This window comes from Abramis brama (genome assembly GCF_963993115.1).
Source record: "Abramis brama genome assembly, chromosome: 5".
NCBI lineage: Eukaryota > Metazoa > Chordata > Actinopteri > Cypriniformes > Leuciscidae > Abramis > Abramis brama.
The window spans coordinates 8,821,938-8,840,434 of record NC_139967.1 but is presented as its reverse complement, the minus strand read 5'-3'; the positions used below and the strand labels follow the sequence as shown (position 1 = coordinate 8,840,434).

Sequence of the window (18,497 nt, the reverse complement as noted above, 5' to 3'; positions counted from 1 at the left end):
ATGTATTGTACAGTTTTAGGAAATGTTTATTTTTATATATATATATATATATAGTAAATTTTAAACCATCTCCTTTAGAACTACACCATTTTTTTCAGTCTACGAACTACACATAACGTGACAATATGCAACAGGCACGTTGGGTACGCCTGAATGTGATTGGCCGTTTTGAAGCACATGACGCATTTTCTTAAACCTGATTGGCTGATTCATATGAACAGGACGTTGTTGCCAGATGGACAAGGACAACCAGATGCGTTAGAACTATAGCACTCTCTCATGTCCAGAAAATACACATACAAGAACACATTTGAAATTCAGTAATATTTATATACAGATGTATCGTTGATTAGTGGCTGTAAAAAGACGTTTATTTTAAGGTCCATTCAGTTGCTTTCAGGTTCCTTCACAGCGGAAGAATATTTGCGTCGTTTTAACGTGCGGTAAGGAGCGAAGTTTGAACATTTCAGTACAATAGAAACAAATATTTGTTTTTACATATTAGATGCAACATTTCTATATCTAAACTAGTTGTAGTTTTGTTGGTAGCTACACAGTAGGATAAAGCAATGCAAATATGTAATGTTTCTTATAGTGCCTGATGTTTAGAGATGTTAACAGACGTGCATAAAGTAAATCTCTCCTGTCCAGGGCCAGTTCCATAAACATAGCTGCTAAATGTAAACAATAAAATTCAACTTACCGTAACGTATAATTATGTGTGGTTAGGATAATTAAGCTTAGATGCTGTGAGTTTGAAGTATTGTATATTATATTAATATCTGTTGTAAGAACTAGTCTGACCAACTAACGTTAGCAATTAGCGGGGGCTAATCAGTCTTACTTTTCAGAACAATCTACCTTTTATGTAACAGACTTAAAAAAGTTATGACTAGTCTTGAAGAGTGGAAGACCTTGTGATCTTACTATCTGAAGATTCAGTATGACAGTCTCTTATCTTCAGTTCATTTATTTACTACTCAGATCTCATTTCTTATGTACTGGACTCAAGCATGGAGGATACTGAAGCCATGGACAGCAGACCACCACTGGCAGCCCTGTCTCCCTCTCGGCAGAACACTGAAGCTGCTGGAGATGTGGATTTCTCCAAACTCACTCCTTCACAGTTTGGCATATCAACAGACAGCTTCTTATCGTCATCCCAGATTAAAGGTTAGCAAAAAAAAACTTGATTTAAATGGGTTATTTCACCCAAAAATCAAAATTCTGTCATTAATTACTCGCCCTCATGTTGTTCCAAACCTGTAAGACTTTTGTTCATCTTCTGAACACAAATGAAGATCTTTTTAATGAAATCTGAGAGCTCTCTGTTCCTCCATTGACAGATACGCAACTACCACTTTGATGCTTCGAAAAGTTCATAGAGCTCGCTTCAAGAGATTGATAGTTCATAAAACTAATGCGTATGAATTGAGCGGTTTAGTCCAAATTTTATTAAGAGACTCAATCACTTTATATGATGAACAGATTGAATTTAGGCTTTTATTAAAGATCTTTTATAAAAAAAAGATCTTCATTTGTGTTCTGAAGATGGACGAAAGTCTTACCGGTTTGGAACGACATGAGGGAGAGTAATTAATGACAGAATTTTAATTTTTTGGGTGAACTATCCCTGCCTTATGTATATGCCTTGTGAACTTTTTGTTCAGTTAATGCCTTTTATTGTTACATATTTATTATTTATCATCATTTTCTGTACGATGTTATTTTATTTTGCACAATTTTACCCTATGCAGTTCTGTCTTGTCAGTGAAGCACACTAAATTAAATTGAAATGTAACTGAAAGCACACTTTTCATGCGGAGTTATCTCCTCAGATAAGTCCAGAGTGGCTCAACTGAAGTCTAGGAGGAGGTCCACGATTGGGGTCCGGGGATCTCCAGAAACGAACTCTCTTATCTGCTTCAGAGCCAGACAAGCTGCAAAAACACCTCCTCGAACACCACAGGTAGATGCATGGTCTAATACAGCTGTCTTTGCTTTACGAACCAGATTTTACATTGATCATTAAGTGGTGACCTAACACAGTACCAAAGTGTTTATCAGACAAAAGTAAGCATAATTGATTTAATCATTAAAGGTGGGCATGAGTTGTTGTGATCGTCTTTTCTTCCCTATTGTGACGTATATCCAAGTAAAAATGACTTCTCAAACAAAACAAAAAAATGTAGGGACTTGATTTTGTCCATCATGAATTGATTGGATGGTTGTGATTTCCTGTTGCTGTGATCTCATATGTGAGTAACAGGTTGTCCCGCCCTCGCGCCAGTAAACACATTATCAGAGAAAAGATGTCATTGCTAGAGGGAGGGGAAGTTATTTTGATTAAAGATTATGAGGGCACATGAAAAAACATGGGGAAAAAAAGATGTGCATAGATAAGTCATTTATAATAAATATTGCAATATTTCATAAAAATAAGAATTGTCAATTTTGATTTCATTGAATTTTGTGAATGCAAAAGTGATATTCCACCCTGACACATTGAATAAACACTGAGCAAGAACTGCACAAGTATAGTAAGCCAAATTATTAGTGACATAAATGTGTGACAGAATACCATATAGTTTGATTAGACCAGTGGTTCTCAATTCCAGTCCTCGTGACCCACTGCTCTGCACATTTTGTATGTCTCCCTTATTTAACACACCCGAACCAGATCATCTGCTCATTAGGAGAGACTCCATGAACTGAACTGAGTGTGTCAGATAAGAGAGACATACAAAATGTACAGAGCAGTGGGTCACGAGGACTGGAATTGAGAACCACTGGATTAGACACACAGACCTTTACATCAACAACAAAAGATATGGGCCCATTTCATTTGCTATCCAAAATGCATAATTATATGATTATTTGATTAAGCATCACTTTATCCCTCAATGCCTACAAACCTATCAGGACAGACTTGTGATCCATTTATGGGACACGACCCACCAGTTAAGATCCTCTGGTGTAATACAACATGAATGTGTTTCAAAGAGTGAGCCACATTGTTTAACGTCAGTATGATGATGATGAAGGTTGTTTGCATTTTTCTTTATCTGCTGTAACTTTGTGCCCTCTCCTCATGAAGCTTTTGCAGGGGAGTCCGTTTCTTTCACGCTGTGACTCTCTGAAGAAGAAGATGGCTGCTTTCCAGTGTCTGATGGAGGAGGAGGACGAAGAGGATGAACAGAAGAAAAATGCGAAAAGTACTTTGGCTAAATATTCTAGGAACGGTCAGTCTCTCCTCAAATGCTGCCAACATAAAAACAGAATGTCTTTCAGATGCAGGCTTGTAGGACCAGATGAAATTGTGAAGTTATTAAGAGAATGTCATACTGTCATTGCTTGCCATTTCCAGCCAATAGAACTTATTCAGAAAAAGCAGGCACCATAATAAATTTGACGCAATTTGATTTCCTCCATTGATCCCAGTTAGAGCGCAGCAAGATGATGTGCAGAATCAACTGAAGCTTATGAGCCTTAAAATAAATGTGTTTACATTTCAGAGGGCTTTCAGTGTTCATAAAAAGATTGAATAAGCATATCCAGTCTTCCAGTTTGAATAATTTGTGATCATTTCAGGTTTTGACAATATGAATATGTAAGTTTTATTCAAACGTTAACAAGCAATATAGGGCTGTGCGATATAGTTAAAAAAAATTATCACGATATAATGTTTCATATCGTTCGGTATCGATATTATTGACATTTTTTATAACCTTACATTTTTTTTAAGACAAGTAGAAAAGTTTGAATTTAAACCTCTGTTTTTTTATTATTATTATTCATCCACATTATTAAGGCAAACAACAAATTAGGCTATATTAGTTTTAGCAGTCAAAAACAAAAATAAATGTAAACAAAACTATCTTCTTTATGTAAATATTAAGATAAAAAAAGTAAGTGTTAAATAAACTCTTGAACTTAAAATGTTGTAAAAGTGTAAATGTGGAAAAATCAAGGCAAACTTTCCACAAAATTCACGTTTCGGTTAGATACGACACAGTGGTGTCACGGTTAGGTAAGATGAAAATATCGACCCTTCCCATGATTGCTATGGCAACGTAGAACAAGCCGGTAACGAACTTCCGGTTTACGTTAGCCTGAAGATACTGCTATCAGACAAGAGCCTCAACAAGCCCAAACAACTTGATTGGGTAATGACGAGTAGAGCTTAGATCGGGTCCAAAAAAATCAAGCCCGACCCTACATGAGCCCGTTGTGTCCGAGCCCGGCCCGACACATTAACTGTAATTATGAGCCCGAGCCCGATTTAGACCCAACCATTTTTAATACCTGGGCCGTTATAACCTAGCCTGGTAATACCAGACTCTGCTACTTCGCTTTGCTTCGTAGAGAGAGTCTGGAGTTCCGTAATAGAAAAACGTTTTCTTTACCGCCTGGGGGCGCTAGTCTGAAGCTTAAAATCATTGGTTACCCGTAGCCAATCACATAACGTTTGGCTATGGCGTGTGTTATGCGCATGCTCAGCCGCATCTAACTTCCACTGTAAACACATGTATGATGCGAAAACAAAACCATCGAGCGAAATACCGGAGTGAACATGGCTGTGAACGACTTTTGCAGATTATGTGAAGTAAATCTACGCATCCACGGTACAATCAGCGTCTACGTCACGGCTCTCAGCCCGCCCTCTGTTCGTTGATTGGCCGGCTGTTTCCAGGCCGGAGGAAAACGGAAAACTATGACGCGGTCTCAGACTGAGTACAGAAGCGAAATGAAATTGAGTGGAAGTACGAAGTCTGACGTAGTCAGGCTAGTTATAACCAGGGGCGGCGTCAGATCATTTTTTAACGTGCTGAGGGGGTGCTAGATATATTATATATAAATACTTTTAATAAATGAGCAAAAATTGGCCACTTAATATTTAATATTCAATTATTTAAAGTATTCATTTTATTAAATTGAACAAGCACAACAATCGGCATTCAATCAAATATTATTAAAGATTTATTATTATTAATAATGTTATTTCAACACAATATCTCGTTATTTCGACATAATATGTGTGCCGAGTGTGTGTGCAACAAGCAAGATGTGCATTTGTAAATCCGGTGACATGCGTGCATTGATTTTTATTAATAAACTAGTCTTTTCTGTCAGTGTCTGCTGCAAAGATGAAGCTGACGATCGTCATCTCCGTAGTGAACGCGCTTATAGCCTAGAGAGAAATGCACATCTTGGATTACATAATCAGAGAGTAACCTAGGCCTATTTCTTTTCATTTTGAATTGTTTCGTTTAAAGACATTTAAAGCTTTTTTAGATAGGCTATATTTCTCATGTCTGAGTTTCGGTTCATTTATGATGAGATGCGCTCCTGTTCACATGCAATGCAAGTGACCGTGGTGCTGGCGCCTCCATGTCATGATTTATATTGTCTGCTATATTTATAAATCCAGGCAATTGGTTGATGAAAAATGTATTAAAATTAAGATACAATTTATACAAAACGAAATTCACTTTAAAGAAAGGTTGTCTACAAAACAAAACTTGATGAAGAAATCTGTCTGACCCATTAACAAAATCATGTCTGACCCACTCTATGTCTCCCGATGCATCCTATCATGGGGTTCACTTTTCATAATCAACATAGATGGAAAAAATAACATTATAATATTTGAACAAATATGAAACTAAATGGTCTTATTTAATGGCTACTACAAATATAGTAGGCCTACATACTCTGTATTTGTACAAACTGCTGCACATTCAAGTTAATTCTCAAATTAATTTTCAAATTATTGAAAACAATAAACATACCACTTAAAAAAAAATATACAGTTGTACTACAGTTTTTTCTAAGTACAAGAAACACTCTTTCTGCGTAGAGGGTCCGTTTATGTTGGAAACGGGTCCCATTCATAAAATCCTTAAGTTTTCGCATGTTGTTTGTGCACCCGACAACGGTACACGTTGAGCCACAAGGAGCCATTGCTTAATCTATCAGCATTACTACTTGTCAGTAATCAGTTTCACCTGTTTGTACCACGACGCGAGTATCCCTTGTGTGCTAGCTTCATTAAGCGTTAGGCTAAACCGGAACTGAGATACCGTCAACAGGAAGTATCGAGTGTCATGGCAACGCCCAATAAGACTTGCAGGAAAGTTGTGAATATTGAAAAAAAATGTATATCGTTACCAACAATGGTGTACCATTGATAAATAGCGATACCGTTTTATCGCCCAGCCCTAAAGGAATAGTAGTACAGTTCTTTCAATACTATCTAATTTTTAAAATTCATAATGTCAACTTGGAAGGTTGAATGCTATTTAACGTTATAATAACACTAAAACCCCTCTGAAATATGAACATATTAAAGTTTATAAGCAGCTGCTTTTCTTTTGATTTATATGTCAGCGATAGGATTCTGTCTTACATGCTGTGCTTTAACTGGAATCAGTAATAGGATTCAAATCATTAGAAGCAGTTCTTAGTCCTACAGAGTTGTCTTTCTCTGTGTGGCTTTCATACATTTTTGGTCCACTACTATTGAGATTAGCAATTGCTGATTCACTGCAATTTTAAAATGAGCATAGATTAATTATGTTCTTATGTAGCATGACCTGTTTTTGCTAAATGTCATCTTGGGCCATTATCTCGATGAGGACATCTCTTTCTGCTACTGTCTGTCCTGTAGGAAAGGAGAACACGCTGACTAAGCAAAGTCAATTCTCTTCGATGACGCCGCCTCCCTCTAAGAAACGCTGCTGGGCCCCACCAGTCGAGTGTGAGGACAAGATTATTGAGGAGCCACTCCCCTACCCCACTTTCACAATACAACAGGAGCAAGGGGTAAACATATCAGCATTTAACGGCACCATGTTTGATATTCGATATACAGTTTATCATCTGTTAAATTGCCATTAGCAGATAAAGTGGCACAGGTAAAGTGCTTACAATGCAACCAATGGACGCTACACTAACTCGAACAGACTTTGCGGTCACTATTATTAGTCTGGTGGTGTTCCTGTAGTCAGCGTTGTGTTCTTCTGTTCTTCTATGATTATAGGTGAAATGCTCTGAGTCTCAAAACCAGAGGTCTCTATCAGGTGTGGATTCAGATGCAAAGAATGAGCTTTTGTCTTCACCCATGCTGTCAAAACCAGATGTTAAGCCAGCAGGTAAGGGAACTTCACCATGGCAGCGTTTATTTGATCAAAAATACAGGAAAAACAGTAATATTGTGAAAAATAATTACAATTTAAAATAATGGTTTTCTATTTTAATATATTTTAAATGTAATGCATTCCTGTGATGCAAAGCTGAATTTTCAGATCTTTTTTTTTTCCAAGATTCTTTGATAAGTAGTTAAAAGGACAGCATTTATTTGACATTGTATTATATATACATTAGAGAGATGCGCATGTCAGCTCTAGTCACCCGAATCCGCTGTAAAAAATAAATTATCTGCCCGCACCTATGATATTCTTTGATTTAGATATCCGCACCTGATTGTCACATTACAATTATTCAAATTCTCAGTGTTAATCTGGTGATATGGTAACATATTACACTAAAGTAGGCTACTTTTATATGAACATTTATTTTAAACAAAAGTTCCTCTTTGGCGGAATTACATTTTTTTTTTTTTTAATAGCCTAAACCAGGGGTCGGCAACCTATATGGCACACGGAGGGGTAATTGTTGGCACGTGAGTAAAAGCGAGAAAAAGCGAAAGTTACAACGCTCAAAGTTCAAAGCAAGGGAAGATATTTGCTTTTAAAGAAATCGTTTTTTAAGGACTACAACAAATGGCTGGTAGGGACTACACAACATTCTTCCCGGGTTAGTGACATCACTAACCCTAAAATGTATATAAACCCGCCCCCGGGAACACGCAGTCCATGTTGAGAAGAGGAAGAGTTGTTGTAGTACAGTACATAACACAAATGCAATAGCATGTCACTCTGTAGGCATCTTACAACAGATCCCACACGAGCGACTTTATAGATTATCATGACAGAATATGCTAATTAAAGATAGTAAACTCCACATCAGCAACATAAATTAATCAAATAACCATTCAGAAACGTCCTGTTGCATTCTACATGTTGTCTCTCCATCATTGTCCGACTTCAGTTTAGACATAAAAGGAAGAACAGTTTCTGACATTTTAGTGTGTCTTTGTGAGGTAATCGGAGGTGCTAACACACACACACACACACACACACACACACACACACACACACAAAAGCTCTTGAAGCTCCACCCTCTTTGCTGGGAGCAGCAGCTCATTTGCATTTAAAGGGACACACACAAAACAACGCGTTTTTACTGACCCTCAAAAAGGGACAATTTTAACATGCTGTAAAAAATTATCTGTGGGGTATTTGAGCTAAAACTTCACATACACACTCTGGGGATAATAGAGACTTATTTAACATATTGTAAAAAGGGGCATTATACCACCCCTTTAAGTTGCCAGCCACCGCCAGCGTTTTTGATCATTTTCACCAAATTTTCATGGCCCCCAGAATATTTTGCTGTATGAATATATGAACATGCAATATATCAAAAGAAAGAACAGACGCTCTGCTTTTAAACGAACCAAAAAAAAACAAAAAACATTTTATTCTAGCTTCATGCATTCTGTTTTTATCAACACTTGAATGTGGGTAAGTTTGCATGAATTTGAACAAATTAAAACACATTTTATGGAAAACACTCATATCAGAATAATTTATCTTAAGCTTGTGTATATTTTTAGTTAAAGCTGTCAAGTTAAGAAATGTCTCATGTAGGTGCCTTTGTGTTTTATATAATGACCACTAGGAGGTTCTCTAGGCCAGTGGTTCCCAACCTTTTTTCCAGGAGACCCCTATTTTAACATTCAAAATCCTTAACGACCTGCAGCAACTGCAGAAGGATTTTGATTTACAACATATCTAATAACATGTATTACATGTTCAGATAAAGTATTGACCAAAATGTTTTATTAAATGATAAACCTAACAATTTCCAGCCTTGAAACCATTTTTAAGAAACAGGATGAGCCAAAATGATTATTTTATCCGCTCAATTAAAAATTCTAGATGCCTTATCCGAATTGCGTACATTTTTAAAATGCACATTAGCTTATTTTCCATTAACTAAATTTACAATAGTACATTAAAATGTGGTCTGAGTTTTACAAACAAAAACCGCAGACAGACTGAGTGAAAGTGTAAATCCCCTCTCTGTTAGTAGGTGGCGCTTATAGAGACAGAGCGCATTTAGGCCACGCCCACACCGGGAAACAATCCAACCATCTCCATTGACTCGTGCTCTGCACTGCTGAGGATCTACAGCGATTTATCATATATAAGAGCGTTAAAACGATAATGTCATGTTTTCATAGTCCATTGATCTCTTTATTTAAAAGATCACTGAATATTTGTTGATAAAAATCTATTATATGAGCCTTTAATCCATTTCTTTATTTATGGTTCAGGTTCATTTTGTTTTTAAATACTAAACTCATGAAATCTTTTTTTTCTTTATAGATGATAACATGGGCTCCTCTATGCGCAAGAAGAAGCGTGTTCGTTTTGGGGCACCGCTCTCTCCAGAGTTCTTTGACAAAACCCTCCCTCCCAGTACCCCACTGCAAAAAGGAGGCACCCCAATGTGTCCTCCATCATCTACGGGACTTAAACGCTCTCTGCTGAAGACCCCTCAACGATCTGATGCCCCTCTTCCCCAACCTGACTTCAACAGTCCCCAGTTCAATGGAGCCTCTCCTGTCCTTGTCATTGACAGACGCAGTGCTGGACTGTTGTACAGTGATGAAGTTTTTGAAGAGATCGAAAAGGTTTGACACTTGCCAGCTTCTCCAAACTAACTTATCTGATTGTAGATTAATCATGTCAGTGGCTTGTGAGTTTATTCCGTCATTGCACACAGGCTCCTTCCTCTATAAAGTTATGTATTGATGGTGAGTTTTTGTGCCTTTCTCCAATTAATCTCCTCAGATAAGTTTTCCCAGTATGGAGGAAGAGTCTCCCTCACACAAGCCTTCAGAGAACTGCAAACGTGAGTTATGAAACGATTTTGAACAGAAGAAAAGTTTCTCTTCGGTCTGTATTCTAATTGTGTATGTAAAACTGTAGATGTACTCTCTGCTGAGGATCCACGGCAGCCTCAGGCTGAAGACTCTGAAGTTATGAATGCTGCTTTCCAAGAGGAAGATGATAAACCATTAAATTCACAGACAGAGGAAATACTGCCATGTCCCACTAGTGATCAGCCACTGGCTCTCTCCGTCTCCAGTGAGTTAAACTTTCTTCCACTTTTTTTTTTAGAATGCTCTCTTTCTCGCCCATAATAAATTCATACCAGTTTTTATTTCTCTTTGCTAAAAAAAAAAGAAGCAAAATAGGATAAAGATTATGAGAGCTCAGTGCAGAAATATAAGTCTACTGTTCTTCTAATACATTTACAACACATCTGTTTTTATGTTTGTCTATTTTTCTCCCATTTTTGTGTTAGCTTTAATATTTAATCATTATAAATTTCTTACAGATTCTGCAAGGAGAATGTAAACTTATTAGCAGAAATGCATTGTTTAAATACTTCTTAACTTTAGTTGTTAAGACTCTTATGTACTAATTAAATGTTTTTCAGAGAAGTGCATCAATATGTATTTAGTTAGTTTATAACATTTGACACTCATGTTTCTTGTCAGCAGTAGAGGTTGACCAGGAGTCTTCTGCCATCTCTGAAAAGACATGTTCATCTAACTCCAGCACTAAACCAACTCGCTCTCGCAGTAGAAAAAGGAAGGTGAGGACTCGTATCTACAAATCACTTATTTCAAACTGTCATTTTTGATGGATCAGTTCAAAGAAGAGATTAAGCTCTTTATCACTCAGAAGAGTTTGTAATGGACACTTTGTGACCAAATGTACTTTGTAATATCTATATATTTGTATATTGGTATAATTTTTCTTCCTTGTCTGTACTTTATTTTGATTTAGAGTTTTTTTACTGTGAGAGAGTTCTTTGAACCAGGCTTTTATTTATTCAGTTAGAGAAAGCATAATTTGAAACAGCCACTGTTGCCATTTTAATGTTGCATTTTTCTAAAAATAAAAATTCTTCCCAAATGGTATTATCAGCACAAAATTTGATCTTTTTGACTTTTATATTCTTTTTCATTTTAAACTCATTATAAAACTTTATTTCTAAGTTAGAAAATCCCAGATTTTCAATGTGCTTTTAGGCTTTATATTGAAGAACATCAGAAGGCTGAAAAATATATAATTTCACTCATCCAGCTCTGTTCTGTTCCTTTATTTCAGCAACCAGGGGAGATTGAGACTGAGAAAAGGAGAAGCTCGCGTACTGCAGCAGCTTCTGCTTCAGGAAAGATGAAGGTATGAAGCTTAAAAAGTGGATTTATAAGCTGACATGTGATGAGTCTTGGTGAACAGGGGCTTTTTAAGCTCTGATTATTAACACTGGCATCAAACTGACATTGAGCTTGAAATAATAACACTAATGTGACTTGGACTTAGCATTTGGTATATAAATAGCATGATGTGTGATTTCATACGTCTAGAGCCTTTGAGCACATTTGTGTGAACTCTGTCCATGTTCCTCACTACAGCTTTTTTTTTTCTTTCTTTTTTTTTCTTTTTTTTTTCTCAGAAGACGTCAGGAGTAAATAAACAATTTGGCAATAAGGTGGATCGTTCTCTGTACGGGAAAAGAGACTATGCTTCAAAAAACCCTCTGCTCAGCCCCATATTTGAGACAATGTCTACCAGTCTCAGCAACACACCAACACAAACCCAGTCAGGAAAACTAACAGGTACTCTTGTCCAAGTGTTTCATTTATGATTCAGCCCATTTTTTTTCATCCATGCTTAGTCTGAATGGACTGATTCATCTAAATTAGATTCATCTGCTGCAGATTAAGACTGATGAGTACATTGCACAAAAATATGTTCTGCTATCTATTCACCTTCATGTGTAAGTTTGGGGCCAGTAAGATTTTTTTATTATTATAGAATTATACTTTTATTCAGCAAGGATGCGTTAAATTGCGATTCTTTCTTTTGGGAGACAATAACTTTATTTATTGTGCACTTTCAACTTTACAACTTTGTAGAATGTTTACATTCACAAACAGCTATATTATACACTGCATGAAAGGGAATATTCAAAAAAACTAGGATTAAAAAAATTAATCTAATTAATTAGAGGCTTTGTAATTAATTGATCGAAATTAATCACATTTTAATTGCATATAAATTAGGGCTGTCAATCAATTACAAATTTTAATCTAATTAATTATACTCTGTGATTAATTAATCGAAATTAATCGCATACATAATTTTTGCTGTGAAAGTATTAAATATTTCAATTCAAATGAATCAATGAATAATCAGCATTAGTGACATTAAAGTTCAAAAACTCTTTTATTATTATTTTCACTGTTCAAATAATTGAACATTATTATTAATAATTGTGTTGAACATGTTATTGAAATAATGTTCAAATGTTCAAAGGGTGAGCATTGAAATAATTGTGCCTAGCAAATAATCAATACAATACAATACAATTGAACATTATTAAATTATTGAACATTATTAAATTATACATTTAATATTAAACATTAAATTATAAACATTATTTACACTTGCTTCTACAGGTTTTTAACATTACTTAGAAAATGCTGCAATTTAAAGTTTGAGATGTTTTTCATCTGTTTTAGAAAGTATTTTTAGACTTTTGTTTTTTCAGAATAAAACTTGTTTTACAATCTTGAGCATGTGTTGCAAAACCGAAGCATAATTCAACATTGGTTCAACGTCGACATACAGTGAGGAAAATAAGTATTTGAACACCCTGCTATTTTGCAAGTTCTCCCACTTGGAAATCATGGAGGGGTCTGAAATTGTCATTGTAGGTGCATGTCCACTGTGAGAGACATAATCTAAAAAAAAAAATCTAGAAATCACAATATATGATTTTTTAACTATTTATTTGTATGATACAGCTGCAAATAAGTATTTGAACACCTGTCTATCAGCTAGAATTCTGACCCTCAAAGACCTGTTAGTCTGCCTTTAAAATGTCCACCTCCACTCCATTTATTATCCTAAATTAGATGCACCTGTTTAAGCCGTTAGCTGCATAAAGACACCTGTCCACCCCATACAATCAGTAAGAATCCAACTACTAACATGGCCAAGATCAAAGAGCTGTCCAAAGACACTAGAGACGAAATTGTACACCTCCACAAGGCTGGAAAGCACTACTGGGAAATTGCCAAGCAGCTTGGTGAAAAAAGGTCCACTGTTGGAGCAATCATTAGAAAATGGAAGAAGCTAAACATGACTGTCAATCTCCCTCGGACTGGGGCTCCATGCAAGATCTCACCTCGTGGGGTCTCAATGATCCTAAGAAAGGTGAGAAATCAGCCCAGAACTACACGGGAGGAGCTGGTCAATGACCTGAAAAGAGCTGGGACCACCGTTTCCAAGGTTACTGTTGGTAATACACTAAGACGTCATGGTTTGAAATCATGCATGGCACGGAAGGTTCCCCTGCTTAAACCAGCACATGTCAAGGCCCGTCTTAAGTTTGCCAATGACCATTTGGATGATCCAGAGGAGTCATGGGAGAAAGTCATGTGGTCAGATGAGACCAAAATAGAACTTTTTGGTCATAATTCCACTAAACGTGTTTGGAGGAAGAAGAATGATGAGTACCATCCCAAGAACACAATCCCTACTGTGAAGCATGGGGGTGGTAGCATCATGCTTTGGGGGTGTTTTTCTGCACATGGGACAGGGCGACTGCACTGTATTAAGGAGAGGACCGGGGCCATGTATTGCGAGATTTTGGGGAACAACCTCCTTCCCTCAGTTAGAGCATTGAAGATGGGTCGAGGCTGGGTCTTCCAACATGACAATGACCCGAAGCACACAGCCAGGATAACCAAGGAGTGGCTCTGTAAGAAGCATATCAAGGTTCTGGCGTGGCCTAGCCAGTCTCCAGACCTAAACCCAATAGAGAATCTTTGGAGGGAGCTCAAACTCCGTGTTTCTCAGCAACAGCCCAGAAACCTGACTGATCTAGAGAAGATCTGTGTGGAGGAGTGGGCCAAAATCCCTCCTGCAGTGTGTGCAAACCTGGTGAAAAACTACAGGAAACGTTTGACCTCTGTAATTGCAAACAAAGGCTACTGTACCAAATATTAACATTGATTTTCTCAGGTGTTCAAATACTTATTTGCAGCTGTATCATAAAAATAAATAGTTAAAAAATCATACATTGTGATTTCTGGATTTTTTTTATACATTATGTCTCTCACAGTGGACATGCACCTACGATGACAATTTCAAACCCCTCCATGATTTCTAAGTGGGAGAACTTGCAAAATAGCAGGGTGTTCAAATACTTATTTTCCTCACTGTACAATCTTTATTCACCCATATTGAAAGAAGAGACGGTGAAACAACATCATGAAATCAACAATGAAACAACATCACAACATCAACAGTGAAACAACGTCACGATTTCAACGTTGATTCGTTTTGCACAATCGAAACATAATCCAACATTGATTCGACCTTGGTCCCTTACATTCACCGGTGAATCAACGTTGAAATGCTGGCTGTTTTTTTATAAGTAAATGTTCCAATCAATGATCCAGGCAGCGCCAGCGCGTTCTCGTCTCCCTCCTTCATTTTACAGTCGAATGGTGGCTAGAACGGCTCCAGGTTCAAAGGTCAATACGGAATGGATTAATCTGCGTTATTTTTTTTAACGCGTTATTTTTTCTCAGATTAATTAATCGAAATTAACGCATTATTTTCACAGCCCTAAAAAAAACATAATAGGCTAGTTGCACGTGGCCGCCATGTTGGATTTCCGATCAGCGAGTGTGGGGGTAGACACTTCCAGTTTTGCACGACGCCCGGTGCAGGGATCCGGAGAAAGCTGAAAATTATCTCTTATAGTTGTTTATAGAATCAATTAAAATACTACTAAGATCCACATTACTATCACACGAGCCAATGGCAATTAAATGCACGGATGCATAGTCAGATTAATGAATGAAATACAACTGTTCACGAACAGAAGATTGTATTGACTCATGCTGCATAAACATACGCAACGACAATTATGCCTACTGTAAATATAGAGTTACAACTACGATTAGAGTTGTTTGCATAAAATGCACCGTGAACATTCACACGTTTGCCCTGTGATAGGCTACAATTTATCTCCATAAATACTATTTTCTCAATTCTGCGCATATATTTTCACTTACTTGCATCAATTGCTCGATCAATATTATCATCACATATTTTACATTTACATTTTTAACTGTAGGTACCACAAACAATTTAATATAGATAAGTTTGTGTATATTTTACACGTAGCAAAATACTGTATGTGCTGCTTATAAACACCAGACAGATAATGATTTATGAAACAGATGGTCTTTACTCATCTCACTTGCACATAAATGCAGTAATAGAAAGCATAGAAACACACGGGTGAAATGCACTGAAAATTATATGCATTTAAAAATTTGGTCGGGTTGAAGTCATCCCTCCGGATCTTCTGCATCCACTCAGCCCGTACCGCAGCGTCAATGGGGAATGCATGAAACCTGACTTCTTTGTTGTAACGTGACGAAACGGTATATAACGGCACACAACAATGAAGTGCTGAGGCTGTCACCCTCTGAAAGGCAAGTCCTAAAATCCTAAAAACACTCATTGTGAAAAATTATCTCTCTGGTAATGGAATTCGGTCGCTGTTGTCTCTTGCTCTCACTGTCTCCCGCTCTCGCTGTCAGATCACCGGAAGTTTTCACCGGAAATACTGGCCCACACACTCAAGTTCGAATGTCAACGGTCGCCATATTGTGCATGGAGCGAATAGGGGCATTTTAAAATTTGTTGGATGAACTATCCATTTTAGCTCTCTCAACATATATTCTGAATTAACTTTACAATCCAGAGTAAGAGAACACAGCTTTGTTAACACAGAACTATATTATGTTGGCATTTTGAACACCTAATGTAAAGGTATTACTCTCTTCCCACACAGATGGAGAGCAAGACTGCATTCAGACACCCAACCTTGCCCATAGCAAGACAGTTTGCCCCATGGTAATTCTGGGTACTCCCTGTACACAGACCAATGACAACGAGCAAACGTTGAGCTCCTCTGTGACAGACACCACTGACAACCAACCGGATTTGAACGCGGCTTATTTGGAGCCCTCAGTCGGCACTCAGAGTCCCACAAGAAGAGTAAACACAGGGTCAAAGTCTTCCAAGGCCAAACGCGACTCGGGGAGGCCTGAGCGCCAACGTCGTAGCTCAGGTGCAGCCAAGAGAAAGGAGCTCTGCAATACAGCTATTAACTCCAATACTGAATCAGATTATGAAACTGGGAAACAAGATGCTGAGAGCCAAAACCCAAATGAATCTGCAGGTTTGAGCCCAATGTACCAAGACAGTTCTGATAGGCCAGTGCGTCATGAAGCTGAGGGCTCTGAGAACGAGGAAATTGAGGCTTTGAACATCTATGTGGTACCAAATGAAGACTCCAAAATTACTGAGAGGTTAGAGCAAAAAACACCACGTAATAAAAGACGTGGACGTGTCCAAACAGTGCTGAAAAGTCCTTGTGTAAAGGTCGATGTCGATGAGAGTGGTCAATCAGAGCGAATTACTGTTGGCATGTCAGAGAGCAACGCTGGACCTAAAGAGCCTAGTTTGGCCCCCTGGCAGCAGGATGACTTCAACATCGACGACATCTTGAAACCTGTGGCGAAGAGTCGAGGTTCAGTGCGACGCAGCCTGAGGAACCGGAGGAGCATGGACCTGCAGGCTGTGGGCCTGGCCTGGGTGGACCACACGTCCCCGGAGCTGAGTAAAGCAGGTCGGAGAAGGACGCGTGGAAGACTCAGCGGAGTGATGGAACCACTCTTCTTTCAGGCCTCTGAGGAACCAACACCAAACTTGGGAGAATAACTGATATCAATCGTTTGTGTCAGTAGCGGTTTACTGTCGAATAAACTTTTAATGAAAATTTTACTCTTTTCTCTTATATGTATTGTTTTAAATGAATTTTTTTTAGAGTTTATGGATGAAAATTGCCTCTTATTAAGAAGATTGTATAATTGTTAGATTACTTCTGCTCATTAAATCTTCATTTAGATGAAGGATCCTGTTTGAATGGGATTTTCCCGTGGCGATCATTTTGTTTTACATAAATGGCTATCCCAGGACAACGTTTTTTGTTTTCTTTTTCTGTATATTTGTCTGCTTCACAATTCAGTAGTTCAAAACAATATTTGCATCTGAACCTTCTTTTCCATTTGGCACTATTTGTCATTAGCATCACATTTGAAACAAGTCATGGGGCCTGCTTTAAATTTTACATGGATGAATGTTATGAAAACATTTCTGGATCATATTTCAACCCAAAATCAAGATTTTTTTTTGTGTGTGTGTTTTGTGACATTAATTTTCATAACAGGTAAGCACATTTCTCAATACCGTAATGCATTTCGTTATTCTAATTACTAATATACAGTAGTTAGTTATACAGTAATTAATACAAGAACTGTTTTAAAAAACACAACTTTGTGTGTGTATATTGTATTTTATATTTAATTTACAGAGCTATATATATATATATTTTTTACAGGCTTTGTGTTTATTTTGCATTAACAAAATGTTCAGAAATTGTAATGGTTCTAAAATATTTCTCGTTTCAGGTTTTTTTGGGGTGTGCAATATGGTCTAGAGTCCAGACATGTTCTTGACATTTGATTTAATGTATGAAGCAAATTGCAGTCAGTAATTTCTAAAAATTTGGAAAAAGAGTAACACAATCTTTTGAAGCGTAACATGTCTGATTCCCTCAGTGGGGTTTAAACTGACACTCTTCACAGTTGTGTACCAAACCTGTAATTGAGTCAACTTTGCTTAAAGCTAATGGACAATTTAGAGGGGAACTTATGAAAGAATAGAGCACAATAGGGCTTCCAATAGAATTATTTATTTACAACAGTTATATTTACGTTTTCAGTTTACCACAAAACTAAATACAACGTGGAAATAATTACGTTAGCCATTGATTCATAGCCTTGATTCAGCTGTGTTTGTTTACTAAGACTCACATTATGTTTTATGTGAAGCAATCCTCAGCAGTGCTGCTGTAGTCGAAATAGCACTGCAACAGCCTTTAAATATTTATGTTGTCAGTCTCCAGTTTCAGAGATCCAGAGGCATTATTTGAACATGGACTTACACCTTTGCTGTACGTGATCAATAGCTTATCACACATCGTTCTTCCAATGCAGCTTAAGATTTTTTTTTTACTTTTAGTTTAAGGTCTTAAAATGGCTATTCATGTTGGGTCTGGCCAGGCAGTTTTCTTGTAGTAATAGAACACTGCCATCTAGTGGAGGCGATAAGTAAGGCTATCACATGCTCGCACAGGCC

At 37.3% G+C, this 18,497-nt stretch overlaps 1 protein-coding gene across 12 annotated transcripts; it reads left to right on the top strand.

The window, feature by feature from the left end:
• The first annotated feature begins 211 nt into the window (after positions 1–211).
• cdca2 (cell division cycle associated 2) lies at positions 212–17,278 on the top strand. 12 transcript variants are annotated; one of them, XM_084113608.1, is made up of 13 exons: positions 212–443; positions 1,013–1,173; positions 1,839–1,969; positions 3,098–3,242; positions 6,671–6,825; positions 7,043–7,154; positions 9,516–9,823; positions 9,984–10,044; positions 10,122–10,280; positions 10,700–10,794; positions 11,313–11,387; positions 11,662–11,824; positions 16,087–17,278. In XM_084113608.1, exons 2-13 carry the CDS (start codon positions 1,014–1,016, stop codon positions 17,016–17,018), a joined length of 2,496 nt encoding a protein of 831 aa, XP_083969734.1. In that variant the 5' UTR covers positions 212–443; position 1,013; the 3' UTR covers positions 17,019–17,278. The 12 variants fall into 12 exon arrangements, with proteins under 12 accessions (XP_083969734.1, XP_083969728.1, XP_083969733.1 ...); XM_084113602.1 differs by having other exon boundaries at positions 985–1,173; positions 1,827–1,969; XM_084113607.1 differs by having other exon boundaries at positions 225–443; positions 985–1,173.
• Positions 17,279–18,497: the final 1,219 nt, after the last annotated feature.

Excerpts from the sequence above, each read along its gene's own strand:
- cdca2 (XM_084113597.1), top strand. The coding sequence starts at position 1,014 with ATGGAGGATACTGAAGCCATGGACAGCAGACCACCACTGGCAGCCCTG. Across the intron at positions 6,826-7,042 it reads CAATACAACAGGAGCAAGGG|GTGAAATGCTCTGAGTCTCA; the intron begins GTAAACATATCA and ends CTATGATTATAG. Across the intron at positions 7,155-9,515 it reads ACCAGATGTTAAGCCAGCAG|ATGATAACATGGGCTCCTCT; the intron begins GTAAGGGAACTT and ends TTTTCTTTATAG.